The sequence below is a fragment of the Hyperolius riggenbachi genome, chromosome 7, assembly GCF_040937935.1.
Source record: "Hyperolius riggenbachi isolate aHypRig1 chromosome 7, aHypRig1.pri, whole genome shotgun sequence".
Lineage (NCBI taxonomy): Eukaryota > Metazoa > Chordata > Amphibia > Anura > Hyperoliidae > Hyperolius > Hyperolius riggenbachi.
The window spans coordinates 295,754,510-295,776,736 of record NC_090652.1 but is presented as its reverse complement, the minus strand read 5'-3'; the positions used below and the strand labels follow the sequence as shown (position 1 = coordinate 295,776,736).

Below are 22,227 nucleotides of genomic sequence, written 5' to 3'. Positions count from 1 at the left end.
ATCACTGCTATGTGAGCTTCAAGCTTTGAGTCTCACTCTTTAACAATAGCAGATAACACAGGCACCTACCACAAGGGGTGAAGCTTTTATAATATTATTAGTCAGTGTTTGCACAATAGTTCCTTACCCTGATTTACATTCCAAAAATGTATCATGGGTGGCAACATCTTTACTGGCAAGGTGCATCACTGTGGAATGTTTGTTGTGTATTCCGAACTGAAAAAAACAACAGCTGATCTTCCAGAGAGCACTGAGAGAAGAATTTCTGTGAAATAAACAGCCTAGGCTAAACGTCACCAGATGGGCATGGTTACATACCAATATACAGCAATATATACAGTAGATACAGGAAACTTTTCTGATACTGAGACCAGGGTAATTAACATAAAAGTGGGTATACCGAATAGTTGACTGCGTTCTTCTAAACAGTATGTCACTGGAGTTCCTCTTAATGCGGACCTGAACTCTTGCTCAGCACACAATGAAAAGTCTTCATTCCGCATATAGTTGCTGAAGAAATCCACTGCTCTGTGTTCTGTGTTTGTTTAGCCAGATCAAAAACGTGCCTAATTAGTTGTTTTCAGCAACTGTGAATAAAGCAGGAGCTCTGGGGAGGCAGTTCTGTCCATACAGTAAACACTGAGGCTTAACCCTTTCAGTGCTCCATGCAAAATTGAAACAAAGTTAAAAGTTTAGGCCAGCTTCACACCTACTGGTAGCGGTGCGACAAATCAGCCTTTATATGACCCTTCACTATGGTGTGGCGACAGGGTCACATGCATAGCCCCCCCCCAGCAAGTGATGTACTCCCTACTGGGCAGGAAGTACGTCACTAGTATTCCCGTTGGTCCGCGTGTGCGCACTGCACTACGTTCCCATCACTCCCCCTTGCTGTGTCACCCATTGACTTGCATGATTGCATAATCAGTGTGCAAGCCGCGAATCATGCAGTGACGCTCTGCAGCATTTGCGTCGAGGATGAGGAAACTTTGATGCTTCCAGCGCACCGCAGCGCGTGAAGCGTGCAAGTCTCCATAGCTATGCATGTTCCCTGTAACGCGGGGCGACAAGCAAGTCTAACTGGGTGACGCAGCATGCAAGTGTAAAAGGGGCCTCACTTTTTTTTATTATTTTCATAAATTGTAATGATTTTTTTTCCATAAAGGTTATCATGCTGTGCCTAATCATGTAGAGCAAAGAGGAAGTTCTGAGTTTAGACTTAGTAAAAAGTTACCAAACAAGTGTCAGAGGAAACAGGTCTGCCTTTCCCAGCATTTTGCAAGTAAACACAATTAATGGGGGTTAAAGTCTAGGCCACCTGTACTTTAAAGAGCAGAAGTCACCTGCACCGTCACAGGAATTAATAGGTAAGCCCATCCAGCGATTCAGCACTACCGTGACTAGGCAGAAAACCTATTTTTTTTTCCTTGTAATATGATGAGGTTACTGCTTGTCTGGTTCTTGCTCTGCACTATATACGTCTCTCCAGTACAATAACATTGATTCTGCGGACTGCACAGTGCTCCTCAGACTGCTCTCAGGAAGTCAGCCGTATGTAGGAAAATATTTATCCTCGGCGGGACTAGAGAGTTCACATGAGATGTATGTAGTCGGGATAAGTCTCGGCTACTCCTACCGATAGACTGGCAGATTCACAAATGGCCTGCTAGTGAAAAGTCACACTTGAAAAGGAATCAGTTCTGATCAGCTCTGCTGAATGCAGCAGTGGGTTTTTGCTGTATTATTACTGGTGACCTCTGCTGGCCAATGTCTGCACTGAATGAGATGGGAGAGGCTGACAGCACATCATTACTGTACTTATGAGAAAAATGAATTTCTGGTGTGTCATGAAGTGGCAATAAAAATTATATTGGCGCTATTTAAAAGAGCTGGACTTGTAATATTGTGCTTTTTATAATGGAACAGGATTCTTCTTTGTCTGGCATTTCTCTCCTTAGTGAACTTTACTCACCTGCCTGACATTATATGAAAAACAATAGGTCAGACAGAAGCTGAAAACAGAGAAACGCCAGATTGGATTTTTTATTTTTGAACCACTTCACCACTGAGGGTTTTTTTCCCCTTATGGACCAGAGCAATATCCACCTGTCAGTGCCCCTCTCTTTCATTTGTCAATAACTTTATCACTACTTATCACAATGAAATAATCTATAACTTATTTTTTTCACCATCAATTAGGCTTTCTTTGGGTGGTACATTTTGCTAAGAAGCTTTTATTCTAAATGCATTTTATTGGGAATAATAAGAAAAAAAAATGGAAAAATTCATTATTTCTCTGTTTTTGGCCATAATAGTTTTAAAATAATACATGCTACCATAATTAAAACTCACATATTTTATTTGCCCATTTGTCCCGGTTAATATACCGTTTAAATTGTGTCCCTATCTCAATGTATGGCACCAATATTTTATTTGGAAATAAAGGTGCATTTTTTTTAGTTTTGTGTCCATCACTATTTACAAGTAGAGATGTAGCGAACGGTTCCCGAACCGTTCGTCGGCGAACATCTCTAAAACCCTGGGGCTTTTACTACTTCCGGGTCGCTCTGACCCGGAGTGGTACGCCTGCGCTGCCCGGCGGAGCGCGTCCTAGATCGCGCTCCTGTTGCCGGGCACTTTCTGCGCATGTGCGTGACGTCATGAACGACGGCACGCTCATGCTCATGCATACATCACACAATTCTTATGTACAGGATTTGAGATCTGAAAGTATTGAGAAATTCAAAAGATTCGAGAATCTTTTTGGATTCGAATTCAAGTAAATTTGGGATTTGTCCCATCTCTAACTGACTCTAAACTTTATTTCCATAATTTAAATGTATATATTCCTTATTGTAAAACATTTAAATGAAGGAAAACTACTGATGATAGACATGACCAGTGTGGTTAAAATGAATTCTGTGTGATATGCATGATGAGGGGTGTGGTGGGGGAGTGGTTTGAGGTGTGGCAGGGGTGTGTCTTAAAGTGTCTCTCTTTCTCATCTCAAAAAGTTGGGAGTTATGTACAGTAGTGTCTGAATAACACCAGAAACCTGCAGGCAGCTAATATTTTCATATCTGACGATAATGTCAGAAACAGATGATCTACTGCATGCTTTTTCAGGGTCTATGGCTAAAAGGATTAGAAGCAAAGGATCATCAGGATAGCCAGGAAACTAGTATTGATTAAAAAGAAATAAATATGGTGACTCCATGTTATGTGGCAGAAAGGCCGGCTGTACAGTAGGCAATCTTATTGCTACCACAGCACTGATACTGTAGATGTCAAAATCTATTGAGCCCCTTAATTGGGTAAGAATCTGACTGTGGTCTTCGCTACCATGTTCCAGTCCACCCCACCTGATAACTGCCTGACCACGGTATCTGTACAGAGGCTAGCAGGGGTGTGGCTGATGCAGGAATGGTGTAGTAGATGTACTACTAGTAGTTACTCCTCTGATGCTGGCACAACCTGCTGTAGAATTGTAGCTCACAGGAAGTGGGGCTTCAAGATCTCACTTTCTGCACAGGAAGCCAGCAATCACAGGAAGTGGGGTTTCAAGATCTCACTTTCTGCACAGGAAGCCAGCAATCACAGGAAGTGGGGTTTCAGGATCTCATTTTCTTCACAGAAAGCCAGCATACACAGGAAGTAGGGATTCAAGACGGCAATCACATGAAGTGGGGTCTTAAGATCTCACTTTCTGCACAGGAAGCCCGCGAAGTGCAGGGGTCTTGCCTCTCTATGGATAGGCTCACAGCAACAGGAAAGGATCAATTAAAACCAGATTTTAAAAAATGCAGTGGAAAAAGCAATACTTATACTATGCACTAAACAGCATGTGTGTTTTCAGAATTTAACAGCTTTGGGTTTAGATGGTTTTTAAGATGATTATTTGGTGCTGCCACATATTGTTACGCAGGTGAATGCGCATGGAGCTAAAAAAAATCCAATTTTTTCTTTTCTCTTTTTTTAAATGTTTACTTCTTGTTCAGCTAATTCACTGAAGTCAGGTGCTAAGTTGCTAAATGATTTATAGTAAAATGTTAAAAGGATTCCAGAGTACAGAAGTGTGACTTGTAGGTTATACTGCCACGCGGGGACAGTGCCAGCAGAGACCGGAGCTTGTAACACATCAAAGGCGGCTGGAAACATGATTCAGCATTTAGGACAGAATCGGGTGCAAGCATCACAGGGCAGCCATGTGAGCCACAAACATACCATAATCATTACCAGAAGTACACCAGATACAATGATGATATATTACATCTATGCAATATATCTGTAATAGTAAATGTAACCGATAGAGGATGTGACCTAAGTATGTATTATTATACCTTACTGGATAACCCCAAAACACCCTGCCTCTAGGTATGCATATTGTATACTCCCCCACCTCTTGTGTCCGCCCCTCCCCCATTCCTTCAGATTGTAATCTTGCAGGGCAGGGCTCTCTTACCCTTTTGTGTCTTGGAATATGTTATACATTTTATTCATCATGTTACATTTGTCACAGTAATTACTATGTCTACTGATTCTGTATTTTGTAGCAGCATCTATATTTAGTGCATACCAATGTCTGTATTATGATGTACCCCAAGTTTTTCTCTTACTTTGTACAGCAACACGGAATAGGCTGGCGCTTTGTAAATTAATAATAATAATATTTCCTATATATTTAACTCTGCTTGTTTAAACACTTCAGGACCAGACTGCTGGTACCAAAAGATGGCTTCTACCGATGAATCACCGCAGCCTCGCTGCTCACCCATTGCCGCAGGCCTCTCGCTCTGCCGTTGCTATGACAGCAGAGCTCTGTGACCCGGTCAGGAGACGATTTCATTGGCTCCTGACCCTGAGATCATTGTGAGCCAATGAAATTACGGCCGGGCTTGTACACGGAGAAGAGCATGGCCGCGAGCAATCTTTGCAATTAATGTAGACGATTGTTTAGAGGGTCCCATCGCAGTGCAGGAGGAGCCAGTGGCGTAGCAATAAGCAATCGGGGGGAGCAGGGTAACAACTACATTGGTGCCCCTGTCCCAGAGGGACCCTCCTTCAACCACTTTATTATCTCTTAATTAGTGCTAAGCTGGTAATGATCACTTCTATATGTGCTTTAATTAGTTGGAACCATTAATAGACTGCTCCCCTCCCCAGCTTACACCTCTCTGACACTGCATCTGTCCCTCCCCTGCTTACACCTCTCTGACACTGCATCTGTCCCTCCCTTGCTTACACCTCTCTGACACTGCATCCGTCCCTCCCCTGCTTACACCTCTCTGACACTGCATCTGTCCCTCCCCTGCTTACACCTCTCTGACACTGCATATGTCCCTCCCCTGCTTACACCTCTCTGACACTGCATCTGTCCGCTTCCCTGCTTACACCTCTCTGACACTGCATCTGTCCCTCCCCTGATTACACCTCTCTGACACTGCAGCTGTCCCCTCCCCTGCTTACACCTCTCTGAGACTGCAGCTGTCCCTCCCCTGCTTACACCTTTCTGACACTGCAGCGGTCCCCTTCCCTGCTTACACCTCTCTGACACTGCATCTGTCCCTCCCCTGCTTACACCTCTCTGACACTGCATCTGTCCCTCCCCTGCTTACACCTCTCTGAACCTGCATCTGTCCCTCCCCTGCTTACACCTCTCTGACACTGCATCTGTCCCTCCCCTGCTTACACCTCTCTGACACTGCAGCGGTCCCCTTCCCTGCTTACACCTCTCTGACACTGCAATTGTCCTTGTTAGGTTTTTCCGCTCCATATCAATTATGTAAAACTCACACTGGAGCCCAGAGATCGTACGCTATGCTACTGGGAGGAGCGCAGGAAGATTGCGGAAGCCTCTGGACCATTCAGAGGTTTCTCCTTACTGAAGTATCTAACTTCAGGTACCCTTTAGGCTTCTTTTACAGTGCGACATTAAAGTCGCACGTTAAACCGACATGTAACGCAGAATAACTGACAGCAATGCAAAATCAATGGCCTGTTCACAGTGCAGACGTTGCGTTGGTGTCTAACGCTGCACGTTAAATGAAAGTGCTGCATGCTATGCGTTATACACGTTTTTAGCTGCGTTAGACTGTTTGCACATGCTCAGTAATGTTTTTTTTATGTAACGCATGCACCGTTTTTGTTGTATCACTGTGCGATGAAAACGGCGCACCAAATGCAGGGCTAAAGAATGCACTATAACGTCCAAGTTCTAGTGCACAATACGCTGCGTTAGGGGCACTTTGTGCGACCTTAACGTCGCATCAAACGCAACATCCTGATGTGAAAGAGGCCTTAAAGCAGACCTGATCTCTTGCACAGGAGAGAAGGAAAACCCAGAGAATTCCACCCTGTGTGTGTTTATAGAGAATAGCCTGTCTAATTTTCTCTTCTCGGCAAGTAATCCGCGAGTGTAACTTGACCTCTCAGCTGTCTGCCAAATTCTGAGCTAATATGTAAACACGGGAGGTTAACCCTTTCTGTGCTCCCATCAAACCAGTAAGTAACTACACTGCAACATCACTGTGAAGCTCTACAAGCTCTAACAAGAATTTTTTTTTTCTTTAAAGGTTATTATGCTGTTGCTCATCTTTTAGAGCAGAGAGGAAGTTCTGAGTTCAGATCCGCTTTAAGGCCAGTGTAAATAAAATATAATCCTTTATATTAAATAAACAAAAGAAGGGAAGTGTCCCTTTAACAGGTAGAAGTTGTATTTTCCTCCAGGACAATTGCCAGGCTGGCTCCTTGGATCCCTCGGAGCCATATATCTTAGGTGCGGAGGAGTTAATCTTAGGTATTGTCTCACCCGCATGCAGCGGTGAAAATAGCACGGAGCGGAGATGGATTTTAATGTTGCCGAGAGATACTGGAAGAAGGGGGAGAGCAATGCCCAAAATACTCCTCTCATGCAGCCCAGCGGACACATTAGTAAGAGACGGCAGCCTTAATGTGGGAAATGGAACGGTAGACTTTGTTCTCTGTGCCTCGGTGCCCAGGATTGTGATTTTATTGTTATTTATGCTGGCAGAACTGGCACTGACAGGGCAGCTCAGATAAAAAGAAAAAAAATATCATGTAGTGCCAATTCTGTGTGCACTAAGAGCCACTGACCACAGAGATGTTATCAGAATGGGTGTCTGTCTCCCGTATCATACGGTGTACATGTAATAAAGAGCCTAGAAAAAAGGGTGCAGGAGATTCCCGCTAGTAGAATATCAGTAAAAATAGTAAAATATCAGAATTTTTTCCCCCGATATTTTAACTAACCCCACTCTCACACAGAACCCTCCCACCATGGATGCCTATCCCTTAACCACCCCCCCCCCCCCCCCATGGTATTGTTTAACCCTTATACTTCCTGGGTTGTGCTTAACGCCTTCCCCATGGGGCCTAAAGCTTAGACCCCCCTGCCCCCATGGGGCCTAACCTTTAACTGCCCTCCCCGCCACAAAGCCGCATTACACAGAAATGTGGGTGCCTGGACGTGCCTGATAAAATAGCGGGCTCCGGGTCTACCAGCTATACAAATTTAAGGTATTTATAGCCACAGGTTGTGCCTCCAGGTGACCACATTTCTGTGTAATGCCGCTAATTTCTGCTTTTATCGTTGCCACCTTCTTACCAGAAAGTTCCAAAGGATCACACACCTTCAGCAAGAGACCAACTGGTGCTGGACACCGAAATCCAAAGGTCCAAAGTAGGGTCTGCACACAAGCAGGTTTAAAGTGAACCAGAGACAAAGCACCCTCATGTATTTTACCATATATATCAGTGGGAATATTAGAGAAAACGCCTACCCTGCTCTCTGTTTCATTTTTAACTGTTCAGCCTTCTTCTTATCAGCCCTGATAAAATCCCCGACTGAGCATTCAGTCTGGCTTTGCTCAGGAATATTTATAGCTCAGTCTGTGTTCTCTGGTGTCTTTTCAAGCCCAAGCCAGCCCCCTTGTGGCTCTGCTCAGAAATCATTATAGTTGAGTTATTATAGCAAAGCCAGACTGAATGCTCAGTCGGGGATTTTATCAGGGCTGATTAGAAGCAAGCCGAACAGTTAAAAATGAAACAGAGCAGGGTAGGTGTTTTCTCTAATGTTCCCATTGATATATATGGTAAAATACATGAGGGTGCTTCGTCTCTGGTTCACTTTAAGGAAACAAAAATGTATTCTTCCTTCCAAAAATCACAAAGGGATATGACCGTTGCACAGATGATCGTTTCGGGCCTCTAAGACGTCCCCTTTGTCAAGGCAATATCACAGACAGTGATGTGTTTGTCATATTGCCTTGACAAAGGGGACCCCTTTGAGGCCCTAAAACAATCATTGGTGTGACGGTCATATGCCTTTGTGATTTTTGGATGGAACAATACAGTTTTGGTTCCTTAAACCTGCCTGTATGTGGACCCTACTTTGGACTTTTGTCCTTCTTAAAAGGGCACCCTTTTAGTCTTGGACACTACTATATGGGTAACAAAATCTGCACCAGGGCTTAGGCTACTCCTTCCAGCATCTCTTATGAGATTATTACAGCTGCCTTGGCCGCCCTCATGATAAAACATGCTGATTGTCTTGCAGTCGGGCTAATATGGCTTCAGCAGTTTCTGAACGATTGAGTCACACATACGGGAGCATGCATACAGTGAGTTAATGCAACATTAAAACAGAATTACAGTCCTGGCATTAAACACAATTGAAATGAAAATCCTCTCTTCCAACTCCTCCATATAGTTATAGTTATCCTACCTGCCCTCATCATAAACTAATGTTTTCAGTGTGAAAATCACAGCTCTCCAAAAATAAGTCAGCTGCCAGCTTGCACTTTAATAAAAAAAAATCCAGTTCAATCTGTAAGCCGTGCAGTGAGGAAAACGACAGCGTGCTGTTTACCATCAGTGTACCTGTAACAGAAGCTCCCCGATATGTTAGCAATCCAAGGGGTTGATTCACTTTCACTATAGTTCTCCTTACTGCACACTTAGTGTGCCTTATCAGAGTTAATGTGCCTTATCAGAGTTAGCATGCCTTATCAGACTTAACATCCCTTGTCAGAGTTAGCATGCCTTATCAGTAGCATAGCGAGCGCTACGAACTTATGCCTGCTAATTGGCAATGACGAGAGCTCCACTCGTCCTGCCCTGAGCCCCTGCGCGTCCAGTCACTTTAAAGCACATTATCCCCGCACTTTAATTGGCCCAATAGGCTGCAGCATCCGCGCATGCACAGGACTCTCACGCCGTGTGTGCACGGCGGGGACACGTACTGACGACTTCATGCGGAAGTCGCCATTTAACAGAGCCGACTGCGGTACCGAGAGATGAGCCAGTGGAACCTCGCGGTCTACGGTGGGCTGGAGGAAGCCCCAGGTAAGTACAAATTGTGGTTTTTTAGGTGCTCAGTATCCCTTAACATTCCTGGCGGTAACGTTCGGGGTAAGCCGCGCAGGAGGATTTCTCATTCCCTGCTGGGCCGATTTGCATAATTTTTTTTTGCTACACGCAGCTAGCACTTTGCTAGCTGCGTGTGCACACCGATCGCCGCCCCCCCCCAGACCCTTTGCGCAGCCTGGCCTATCAGCGCCAGGCACCGCTGAGGGGGTGGATCGGGACTCCCGATGATGTCACGACGTCATCACGACCGTCGCCATGGCGACAGTAAAAGCCTTCCAGGAAATCCCGTTCTTTGAACGGGATTTCCTGATCGCAGATCGCCGGAGGCGATCGACGCGGGTGGGGGGATGCCGCTGCACAGAGGCTATCATGTAGCGAGCCCTAGGCTCGCTACATGATTTAATTTTTTTTTTAAACTGCTGCGCTGCCCCCTGGCGGTTTTTAATAGACCTCCAGGAGGGTTAACGTGAAAAGCTGCACATTTTCTGCCCAAAAAAGCCGTAGAGTAAGAAAATTGTGGCCTGGCAGAAAGGGAAAATTAAATTTATTTTTTACATTTTGTGTTTGAAACGTTTATTATTCTACTAGACCAGGGGTCCTCAAACTAAGGCCCGTGGGCCGAATGTGGCCCCCTGAGGCTTTTTTACCGGCCCCCCACACACAAAATGTATTATTGATGCAGTCAGCTACATTTTTAAATATTGGTGGTCCGCATATAGAATGAAGCCAGAAAGCAGTAATTTGCTAGTTTCCACTCAAATACCACATCAGGTGACACTGTTGTCCAATTGGACTGAAGGTTGTCACCTTAGTATGCATCACTGTCTGGCCCGCAAAGACTTGTATGTATACTCCGGCCCCCCAGCAGTCTGAAGTATGTTGACCCGGCCCTCGACCCAAAACGTTTGGGGACCCCTGTACTAGACCCTTACTTGACACATTTTGGTAAGTTACAGGCAAAAATTAATTGAACCAGTTTTTGCACAGAAATTGAATGCCAGAGAGGTTAAAGTTCACCCACATGCCTAACAAAATTCGCAGAAAACAGACAACCAACGCCGCGGAAACGACTTTACCAAGGGCATAATTGGAAAGACTTGTAATTTCCGCACACCGATATTGCAAATGACTAACTCCTTTAAAAATTATGCCCAAGCAAGTGGAAATGACATTATACGCACCAGGGCTGTGGAGTCGGAGTCGTGGAGTCGGAGTCGTGGAGTCGGGCAATTTTGGGTGCCTGGAGTCGGAGTCGGGAAAAAATGCACCGACTCCGACTCCTAATGAATTTGTAACTGTAATTAAAATAGAAAATATGATAAAATGTTCTATTTCTCAGATAATAGTCATTAAAAATAATGTATATATACAGTATATATACAGTAATAGCTGTGCTTAGTCCACAAAAATGAAATAAACCAATCAAAATTAGTTACTTGTGCTGCTTCAATAAAGCAGTCCCCGTATTTTTAAGGTCAGATATACACATCTGATTGTGACTGTATATATTATGTGTACACAGGAATCTCTTATTTATACTAAATAACATCTATGCTGTAAGAATAAAGCCTGATGTGTAGCTGTGTCACTAATAGAGATGGTCAACGAGATGGAAATAATTCTGCAATGATGCTGATTTATGCAAATGTATGCACTCCCTTTGCTGATGAAATCAAATAATTTGATATGTTGTTAAAATTTGGTTTGGTGACTACAAATTAAAGGGTACCTGAGACGGATGAAAAGTAAAGTTTTATACATACCTGGGGCTTCCTCCAGCCCCCTTCAGGCTAATCAGTCCCTCGCTGTCCTCCACCACCCGGATCTTCTGCTATGAGTCCTGGTAATTCAGCCAGTCAGCGCTGTTCGGCCGCATGCCGCTCCCACAGCCAGGAACATTCTGCACCTGCGCAATAGTGCTGCACAGGTGTAGTATGCTCCTGGCGGCGGAGTGTGTGAATGCGCACTATGCCTGACTGGCTCAAGTACCTGGACTCATAGCAGAAGATCCAGGTGGTGGAGGAGGACAACGAGGGACTGATTATCCTGAAGGCGCCTGGAGGAAGCCCCAGGTATGTATAAAACTTTAATTTCATCTGTCTCAGGTTTACTTTGTTACACAGTAGTACTATACTCTACATATGCACTCCCCACAGAGCTGCAGGGAATCCACTGAGAATGCTGTGCACATTGAACACAGAGGTGTTGTCTGTTTACAATCTCCTTCTTCCCCTGCAGAGTACCTGCACATCATTCTTACATGTACCCACACTTACATTGCCTAGGGCCTGATAGATGTTCTTTGTTCCGGTTTGTACCTTTTACAAGTACTCTTACCAAGGACTAGTTTTAGTCTAAAGGGAATAAATATAGTAGTCTACATATCCTTCTCACTTCAGTTGTCTTGTAAAATTCCTAAGCGTTGGCAGTTAGGAGACGAATTTCATGTTACATACTTTTAATCAACAAAATTGTAATATGCAAATTAGAGGAGTCGGAGTCGTGGAGTCGGAGGAATCCTAAACTGAGGAGTCGGAGTCGGTGGATTTTTGGACCGACTCCACAGCCCTGATACGCACATTCAGTAGAATAATGTTGATCACACAGCATTGTGCATATGTGGCTAACTGCACAATATCTGCCCAACAGCAAAATGCCCCATGTTGGATGCATGTCATTGTCGTATGGCTATATTTTTGCACACGATCGTCTAATATGGTGAAATCTGTAGTTTGTCAGACATTTCAAATGACTTTAGAATAGCCTGTATGAGGCTTCAGCCTTGTGTCACTGTCACAGTCTAGAGACCGTTCTAATGGGAAATCCAATGAATCCATCAGTATGTATTTCGAATGTGGGGAGATGAGGATGTATGGATGAGCGAGTCCGGAATGGACATGCACAAGTAAGGGTCTATTCATTATCAGCGCTGGCCATTTTGTAGCAGAGTGAACCGAAAAACTGTTCACCCTGCTCCTGCACAAACTCCGGGCCCCTGCTGATTACTATTCCCCCTCTGAGTTTTAGCAACTCAGGCGAACACTTAATTCGGGCACCAGCTATTGCCGGCGGCCAAACTACTTTATTTTTTTGACAAATTTGTGTGGCACCCGGCTGAAAAACCGGGGCGCCCAAATCACAAATGCAGTGCCGGCGCCTAAACGATTGAGGCAGTGAAGTGCCAAAATCAGCTCGTTCAGCAAGTAAGGTCGGTGCATTCCCAGTAGAACAAAGTGTTCATACAGGGATGAAGAAATGCTATGCAAGAGTGGCTTCTTTCTACTGGCACGCGGGGACCTCACTCCAATCTAGCCAATGTTTTTGTCAAAATGTTGCACTAAAAGTTGGGGCAGGCTTATCAGCAGGTGATGTAGCGGTGTATGCACTAAATTACATTAAGCAGAATTACTGTATGTGCGCTCTTACGCACCATGAGCAGAACATTATGTACTGCATTCTGCTGTACTTGTCGTGCAGTAAGACTTTACACATGCCATTCTGCTTATCACATATTAGTGCATACACCTGCCACCTTGCATCCAGACTTGTTTGTTTACTTGGAACTATTGCAGGAACTGTAGACAGCGGTCGCGCACAGTGCGCGGGAAGATTTTCTTTTCCTAATCGCAGGCTGGAATCTTGTAGTTCAAAGAAACGGCAGTAAGGAATCGCTGAACTGTTAACCGCCTTGCATCTCTCCAGCCCCCCCCTCTAACCCTCTGCATGCTGCACGTGTTTCTCATAGAGGGACCACAAGCCAATATCCACCTTCACTGTATAAACACAGCGGCTGGTCACGGAATCTGTGCCCAAGCAGAGCAGTTTCCTATAGAAACTAATCGTCTTTCCTATGTAACACAAAACCTGAGGGTCTGATTTGGCAAGATTGCCAATTACTCCATTTTTTTCTAATTTAATTAAAGGACCACTACAGCCCCCCAAAAAAGTAAGTGGTTAAAATCTGACAGAGCTGACAGGTTTTGGACTAGTCCATCTCCTCATGGGGGATTCTCAGGGATTTCTCTGTTTTCAAAAGCATTTCCTGAACGGCAGTTGCTAAGTCTAACTGCCAAAATAGTGTGCAAGCGAGTAGGGAGGCTGGCTGGCTGGATGCACAGATTCTAGTCAATAACAGCTACTGTTATTGACTAGAATTGATGCATTTATGTAATAAATATTGATCTTATGAGTGCGGCTATACTGGTTTGGTCTTCATTTTTTCTTATCTCACTATTTTGGCAGTTAGACTCAGCAACTGCCATTCAGGAAATGCTTTTGAAAACAAAGAAAACCCTGACACCCCCCCATGAGGAGATGGATTAGTCCAAAACCTGTCAGTTCAGTCAGATTTTAACTGCTTGCTTTTTTCGCTGGTCCTTTATCTAAGTAACACACATGGCCAACTAGGAATTGTCTATAGGATGCTCATGATTCCAAGCTGGTATAAATTGTATGCAGCTTGCATTTGACTGGTCTGTATTAAAGCAGCATAGGTTTGCATATGATCTGCATCAACTCAGAAAAACTGGCATCTCTTCAACCAATCCCCAATGGAAACACAAAGTATTGCCAAAGTTAATAGATGTTACATTGTTAATTCACTTAGCTAGTGATGTGGCTTGTTTGAGGTATTATTGTGTATATAGCACTGACATCATCTCCAGCACTTTACAGAGTACATAGGCATGTCACTGACAGTCCTCAGAGGAGCTCACAATCTAATCCTACCACTGTCATAGTCTAATGTCCTAGATTTGAGCCAGCACAAAGTGTGATGGTGCCATATAAGCGATATATGTACTGTAAATGTATAATGATTATATAGATAGTATACAGCCAGGTCATTCCAGTGCTGTGCAGTTGTTTTTGCTCTTGTTCGGTTTCTGTCACCTTGCTGGTCGGCATTGTCTCATGCAGTGTTTGTCTCTCTGCAGAATGTCCAGAGACTGAGTGGCCTGGGAAGGACAGCAACGTTTTCCCATCGGTTGCAGCGTTTATACAGTGCGGTGACCACTGCAGACTCTAAGGAGAATTCCAGAGCAGAAGGTAAGATGACACATGGAGAACATCTAGCAAATATATTAAGCCTATCTACAAGCTAATCCTACCCTGGGCCCCGGGTACCTGAATGATTTGTATTCAATTGCATCGTACCTCCCACAATCTTAGATCAAATGGATCTAATAATGTTGTCACCCCCGAGTCCATCTCAAAACCTTTGGAGCCAGAGCCTTCTGTCATGCTGCCCCTACATTTTGGAACGCCTTGCCACGCCCAATCAGGACATCTCCATCCCTGGAAGCAGGGGCATAACAATAGACCCTGCAAGGGATGCAGCTGCAGTGGGGTCCAAAAGCTGCAGGGGGCCCCGTGGGGGGAGGAGTTTCTTTTCCCTGTCCTTAGAGATTGACAACTAAGGGTATGGAGAAAAAAAATTCTGCTCTCTACACATTTTTTTTATATTAGTTTCACCTTTTAACTTGAATTACTGAAATAAATGGACTTTTCCACGATATTCTAATTTTTTGAGTTTCACCTGCATGAACACCTATTTTCTATGTAACACAATCCACCCTGCAACAATGCATTGATCTGAGACATATCTACAGTATGTGCCTTGAGTCCTATGAAAGAAAAGAGCTTTACAAATGTTGTTGTATCTAAACCCAAAATTAAACCAAGTAAGTTCTAATACTAATCAGGTTGATATACGAATACAAAGCGTTTTTACAAGCAAAGTGCTTGACAGAAAACCTGTTTCATGGGCCAAATGGACTTGGCAAACTGCACACAGATCATGGACTGAGCAAGTGGGTGCGTCAATCAGGTGTGGCTATGTGACACACAAAGTATAAAGGAACAGTAGATACCAAATTACATTACCCGGCATCCCTATAAAACCCACGTTCAGGGCCGGATTTACCATAAGGCACTGTTGGCTTGTGCCTACAGGCGCCTGATGATGGAAAGGCGGCTCACTCTCCTCCCTGAGCGCCTCCCTCCTTCCCTATGCAGAGTACTGATGAGAGTGTAAATGAGAGGTTTCTCACGCAGCTCATTCCACTGATGACATCTCCCTTCAGTCAGGGGCACCTCTAGCTAAAGGAATACTATCAATACCCAAGTGTTCTAAAATGACAATGTACAAATAATGTCTACGTAGCTGTGTAAAGATTTTCCTACTTTTGATGTTAAATATCAGAGGCAAAAGCTTTAATTTATTGAGGGTAGGATTTAGCTATATTGGGACAAATCAATTGCAGAAGGGGTGTCTGCTTTAATGCACAGCCAGTGGAGTATTTTTCTCTGAAAAGCAAAAACAGCATGAAAAGCTGTGACAATTACAAATGTTCATAACAAGTTTCCTCTGCTCTCTTCACACACTTCAGTCAGAAACACAGGACACAGAAGCTGTAGCTATTGGGCTTAGCTTTCTCTCTCTCACACAGTTACACACACAGGGTTAACTGATCAAGTGTGAGGGGAATTTCCCCTCTCCTCATGGCTCAGTCAGCCATCAGTTTTGGCGTCAGTAAAGTTTGAAAGTATTTTGATAACAGTAAACAAATAGGTTGCTAGTGAAATGTATACACCAGTACTTAGCAGCACTTCCCAAACAATTCCTATCTAAATTGAAAAAAAAAGATGTAAATTGATAGTATTCCTTAAATACTAGCTGCCTAATACTTGGGGGCACCTCTAGCTACTTAATATTGAGGGTACCTCTGGCCGCCTAATCCTAAGGGACACCTGTAGCTGCCTATGACAGACAAGGGAAGTAAGGGAGAAGTGACAGCTGGGACAGCCAGCACACTTGCTGGTGGAGTTTGTGGGGTCATGGAGGTCTGGGGTGCCAGGATATCTGTGCCTATAGGCTCCTGTGAGGTAAATCCGGGCCTGCCCACGTGTACAGGTAGTCCTCGACTTACGAATGCCTGAACTACGAACGACCCGCCGATACGAATGTCATGGATTCTGTGTTTCCATGGGAACAAGTAAAAAACATTTTTTGTTCCAAATTGGACTTGTAGTTTTTGAGAAAATTGATTTTAAAAAAAATTCGAAGAAAAAATTACTTTTAAACTTGTATAAGCAGGTACAGGGGGCAGATGTGACACAGAGGGGGACACTGGAGGCACAGAAAGAGGTACAGGGGACAGCTATGGCACAGTGTTCCGACTTAAGAACAGTTTCAGGTTAAGAACGAACCTACAGTTCTTATCTCGTTCGTTAACCGGGGACTACCTGTATACATGAGGGGGCGGGATTTGTAAATTACAGGAAGTACGTGGTGAGTAGTGATGAGCCTGAATTGCGCATAGTAATCATTTTGCTGGAAATTTGGAATAATGATAATAAATTGTAAGAAAATTAATTTTGCATGTAATGGTTATTATGATCCCTAATTTCACAATGATGCACAATTTTCTGAAATTAATTTTCTCATGCCCATAGACTTCAATGCTTTTATGTAAAAATGTTTTTTCTTATATGTGAAAAAAAAATTCTTATCCCTTCAATGCATTTGTGTGAAAATTACGCAAAATCTAAATTACACACGAAATGTCAATTATGATGATGATTGTAATTCGGAAAGAACGCAAATTTTCAGAAAAGCTGAAATTACTCATTACTATCACAGGTGGCAAATAATTCTTAAGGCCCATTTCCACTGTGGACAGCATGCGTCTAGTGAGACACGATACTAGCAGCTGACACAGCCAAATCTTTCTAGCAAGCAATCGTGGATGGTCCCCTTGGGGTGGTGGCCACGCCCGGGGGGGTTTCTTGCCGTCTGCGGTTTCTCTGCTTCCCCGCCCGGGGTGCCGTCGCAATGGCGCACGGAAGGGGGTGTTCCGGGTGTCTGGAACCACCCCCTCGCACCTAGACCGGAAGTGCCTCCTGAATCTGAGCAGCGGCAGCCACTGTTATAGTGCAGCTGCCGCCTGCTCATATGTGTGCGCCGGGATCCCCATAGGCCCGGGGCCCGCCAGCCATGTGTGGAGGGGAGCGCTGATGCCCTCTCAATTGCGGGACCCCCAGCCAGGTGTAGAGCTTCTTCCCCGCAGCCTGCACTCTCCCGGGGGGCAGAGCAGGGCTACGGCAAGATGGCTGCCGAAGCCCTGCACTGGAGACTATTTGTGTCTCCAGTACAGGGCTTCGGGAGCCATCTTGCCGTAGCCCTGCACTCTGCCTGTCAGCGCGGGAGATGTGCTGCAGGAGGATCGTCAGGGAGCTGAGAGCCAGATGCCAGGATAGGAGAAGACTTCTGTCAGGTAAGTGAATTGTTTTTTTTCACAGGTGCATTTTTTTTTTCTGGTGTCTGCTGCCCACATTGCGATTTTCAGGTGTCTGCTGCCCACATTATGATTTTAAGGTGTCTGCTGCCCACATTATGATTTTCAGGTGTCTGCTGCCCACATTATGATTTTCAGGTGTCTGCTGCCCACATTATGATTTTCAGGTGTCTGCTGCCCACATTACAATTTTCTGGTCACTGCTGCCCACATTGCGATTTTCTGGTGACTGCTGCCCACATTGCGATTTTCTGGTCACTGCTGCCCACATTGCGATTTTCTGGTCACCGCTGCCCACATTGTGATTTTCAGGTGTCTGCTGTCCACATTACGATTTTCTGGTGACTGCTGCCCACATTACGATTTTCTGGTGACTGCTGCCCACATTACGATTTTCTGGTGACTGCTGCCCACATTGCGATTTTCTGGTGACTGCTGCCCACATTGCGATTTTCAGGTCTGCTACCTGTGTGATAAATGGGGGTCATCTGGTCACCTATACTAAAGAGGGGTGGGGTAATTTCGTTATCCATAATAAAGGGGGGTTATCTGGCTACTTAATCACTGCCACATTATATATATTTTGGCGAAACACTACTGCATCATGTGTATTTTGTAGGGAAACACTGCACATTGTGTGCATTTTGTGGAGAAATGCTGTGCACCATGTGGATTTTGTGGGCAAACGCATGCGCGGTAGTGTGCGGCTTGCCAAAAGAGACCTATCAGGAATCCCCCCCCCTTGAAAATCCTGGATTTGCCCCTGCGTCGTGGTCCTTTCGGGCAGTGAAAGTGTGTTTGGGGCACCAATGCTGCTCCCCTTTCTTAGGGCAAAAGGAAGGCCTACATGAGGTGCCCCTGTTGAAATGCAAATGATACTGTGTGGGCTGACTACATCAGGGAAGAGCAGTATAGTCAGTTTAGACCTGCATATTCTGGCATGCAGATGCAATTCACAGGTGTTGTGCCTTGAAATTTGTCAAGAGACATTTCTGCAGCCAGTTATAAGTGAGGTGATACCTTGTAGGGCAGCACACGCCCTCTTTGTTTCTTCTGTTCCGTTCAGCCTATTGTTTTAGGTAGGCTATGTTTCCTTGTCTGAATTTGCATGCGGGGAAATGCATCAAATTCGCATAAGTGGAAAGGGCCATAACAATTTATTTTTGATCCTTTCCCTACTACAGATTTTCTTACAATGCTGTGTTAGTCCGTTCATCTCTTTCAACTATCTCATAACTAGATTTGTGTGTGTTCCCATAAACAGATGCTGAACACCCCCAGGATGTACTGCCGCCTACTGGGGAGGATAGCGGCACAGCAATCAAAGAGGAACATCTCGTATCTCAACAATCGATGGATTTTGGATACCAGCAGAAGAAATCAGAGGTGTGTCCATACATACATACATAGATACATTAGGAAGCAGGGGAATAATCTCTTTCTACTTTATGCAGTGTTTCGAGTATTGTAGGACAATATTTGCAAAGATTTCTTCACAGTTTTCTGCATTTATGTTGCTCAAGCTCCCTGTGCCATTTTGTTAATTTACTACACTTTTATGACCCTTTGTGGCCACCTTGATTAGAGGCCTGCCAAACCTCCTATATTACATGAGACATGTAGCTCCGCCCTTCACCATCATCTTAGTACTGCAGCACACTTCCTCTCTCCCCCAAGGGACACCATCATCACATTATGCTTCTTTGCTCCGCCTTCCGCACCAACATTAGGTTTCCAAAAATAATGAAGCATGCCACCATTATTGCTACCACACCCTATGCCTCAAACATCAATCACATCCTTACAACTGCTTCACTACTCATTTGGCTTGGCAAAACCCACGCTGTACCCAACATGTGCATTTTTTTGGGTTTACACTAAAGAGCGACTTTTGTAGAAACGATGTAATTTTAAAAAGCTCACAAAAGCGAAAACCGAGAGCCCCTGATGGTGTAGTATGTTACAAAATCTTTAAAAGTAGTTTATTGGTCAATTAGTTATACTTACAAATAAAGGTTACCACTCAGACAACTACTGGCATAGCAGGTGGGGAACTTTGACCTGACCCCACTCAGGTTTAAAGAAAATCTGTACCTTAAAAAAGTTCCCCTGGGGGGTACTCACCTCAGGTGGGGGAAGCCTCCGGAGGCTTCCCCCATGCTCCCATACCCCCCCCCCCCCGTCCTGTGTCCCACGGTGGCAGCAATAAATCTCCCCAAACGGCGGGGATGTGAATATTTACCTTCCTGGCTCCAGCGCAGGTGCAGTATCCGCTCTCCACTCAGAGATAGGAGGAAATAGCCGATCGCTGTCGGTCCGCTCCACTGCGCAATTCTCCTGTGCCTGCGCAATAGAGCCGACCCGACAGAGATCGGCTGTTTCCACCTATTTCCGATCGGAGAGCCGCAACAGCGCCCCCGCTGGTGCCAGAAAAGGAAAATATTGCACAGCCTGACAAATTGTCGGCTGTACGTTCCGTGGGCTGCAACGAGACCGCCGCGGGACACAGGAGGACGGAGGAAGCCTCGATAGGATCCAGAGGCTTCCCACCTACTCAGTTGAGCTACCTCCCTGGGGAACTTTTTTCCGTTACAGAGTCTCTTTAAGAAGTCGCTCTCTGTAGATAGGAAAGTGGAGAAACACCCTTCCACCATGGATGGACAGGTGTACAGAGGCGCCAAAAGAATAAAAATTATTTAAAATTATATAAGATTGGAGGTAGTGGTGGAATTACCTTTCCAATAGAAGACCCGTAAATGTCACTTTCAGTTCAATAAAAACTTTAACTATTTCACGATGCAACGCGTTTGACAGGCACAATCCTGCTTCATCAGGCAATTAAGGGAGCAACCATACCTCCCAACTTTTTGAAATGAGAAAAAGGGACATTTAAGCCATGCCCCTTTTACACCCCTGATCACGCCCCTAGTCGCGCATACCATAAAGATTTCATAAGAGAAAAATGTTGTTTTATAAGTTAAACCACACTGGTCCTCTCTGTCCTGGTTAATTTTCCTTCTTAGTAACATTCTAAAATTAGTTAATATATCAATTTTAAAGGATGGGAATAAAGTTTAGAGTCAATCAAACACATTTTAGTATAGAAATATATATATATTTATATAGAAGGAGGGACAAAGTCCTTAAAGAGGGACAGAGGGACAGGGCTCCCAAAGAGGGACTGTCCCTCCGAAAGAGAGACAGTTGGGAGCTATGGAGCAACTAGTTCAGGTATCTGGAAACCAAGCACTTCTTTCAGAGATCTTCTATTGGGGATATAAGTCCACCACTACTTTCCATTTTATATAATGCTAAACAAAAGTTGTTTTTAGTTTTTTGGCGCCTCTGTACAAGTCTGCTGTGTTATTTTAAAAAGCTGAAGGGGCTCTTTAAATTGGAGAAATTGCTGCAGCTTCTGAAGACTGTGAAATGGAATTGTTTATTGTCACAAAGAATGCAAAGCTAGTGAGCATTCTGCAGCATTTATCTTATGGGCAAATGCCTATTAAACCTCCAGCGACGTCCGGCGGCTTCCTGTAACCTTGAGCAAGACTCGCTACCTTCCAGCACACTGCAATATTGGATTTATATCAAACTGAGTGTAGCTAAGTGTGTTTCCGGCATTCGTCAGAGCAGCTTACAGTGTGAAACAAACGGATTCAGCTTGGCTGACATCATCAGATATGTCCAGTGTCCCAATTATGTAAAGGGTCTCTGCTGAAGTTTCCTATTCAGTGACTGAGGTGCTGCCCACACGGGTTCTCTTTACAGTGTACCCAAAGCAAAACCTAGATGAAAAAACAGACACCTACCTAGGATAGTCCAAAGACTTCCCCCATCCTCCTGGCCCCCGCCATTGCCAGGAGCGGACCCCTGAAAAAAATCCAACAAGAGTTTTCCATATTTCTGATTGTGAACGTGCTCCCCTTCATGCACGAGTGCAGCCGTACTGCACCTGCACAGAAAGCCGCAGCCGCTCGTGCATGAGCGACTTCATGTCACTGCACAAGCACAGCCACGCTTGTGCATGAGGGGGAGCACGGCTCGGATCTTCCACAGGTTCCCGGTGAGCTGCTGTAGGGTAAGCCTCTGGGGAATCCGGGCCATTCTCCGCTCATTCTGCACAGTAAGCCGCAGCCGCTCGTGCATGAAGGGGAGCACGGCTCGGATATTCCACAGGTTCCCAGTAAGCTGCTGTAGGGTAAGCCTCTGGGGAATGCGGGCCATTCTCCGCTCATTCTGCACAGTAAGCCGCAGCCGCTCGTGCATGAAGGGGAACACGGTCCAGGGAACCTCTGGAGAAATTAGGCCTTGCTCCCCTTCAAGCATGAGTGCGGTCGTACTGCACCTGTGCAGTAAGCCGCTTGTGCATGAGCAGCTTCAAGCTACCGTGCAAGCACAGCCACGCTTGTGCATGAAGGGGAGCACCACCCGGATCTTCCAGAGGTTCCCGGTCAGCGTTGGAGGATCCAGAGGCTTCCCTCTACCGAAGTATCTGTTTTTAGTCTAGCTTTCAACTCTGGTTCTCTTTAAATATATCTTT

The 22,227-nt window shown here is 44.9% G+C and overlaps 1 protein-coding gene and 1 long non-coding RNA gene across 4 annotated transcripts in view; one reads left to right on the top strand and one right to left on the bottom strand.

Annotated features, from left to right (window-relative positions):
- Nucleotides 1-22,227, bottom strand: part of LOC137525142 (uncharacterized) — a 435,287-nt gene that overhangs the window by 11,767 nt on the left and 401,293 nt on the right. The gene's annotated exons all lie outside the window — the stretch shown is intronic.
- The window catches only part of NHEJ1 (non-homologous end joining factor 1), a 190,267-nt gene that overhangs the window by 162,959 nt on the left and 5,081 nt on the right, over nt 1-22,227 (top strand). For both annotated transcript variants that reach the window (XM_068245999.1, XM_068246000.1), the window contains exons 6-7: nt 14,322-14,433; nt 18,949-19,070. In XM_068245999.1, the coding sequence (XP_068102100.1) occupies nt 14,322-14,433; nt 18,949-19,070 (234 nt within the window). The remainder of the gene's footprint in view (nt 1-14,321; nt 14,434-18,948; nt 19,071-22,227) is intronic.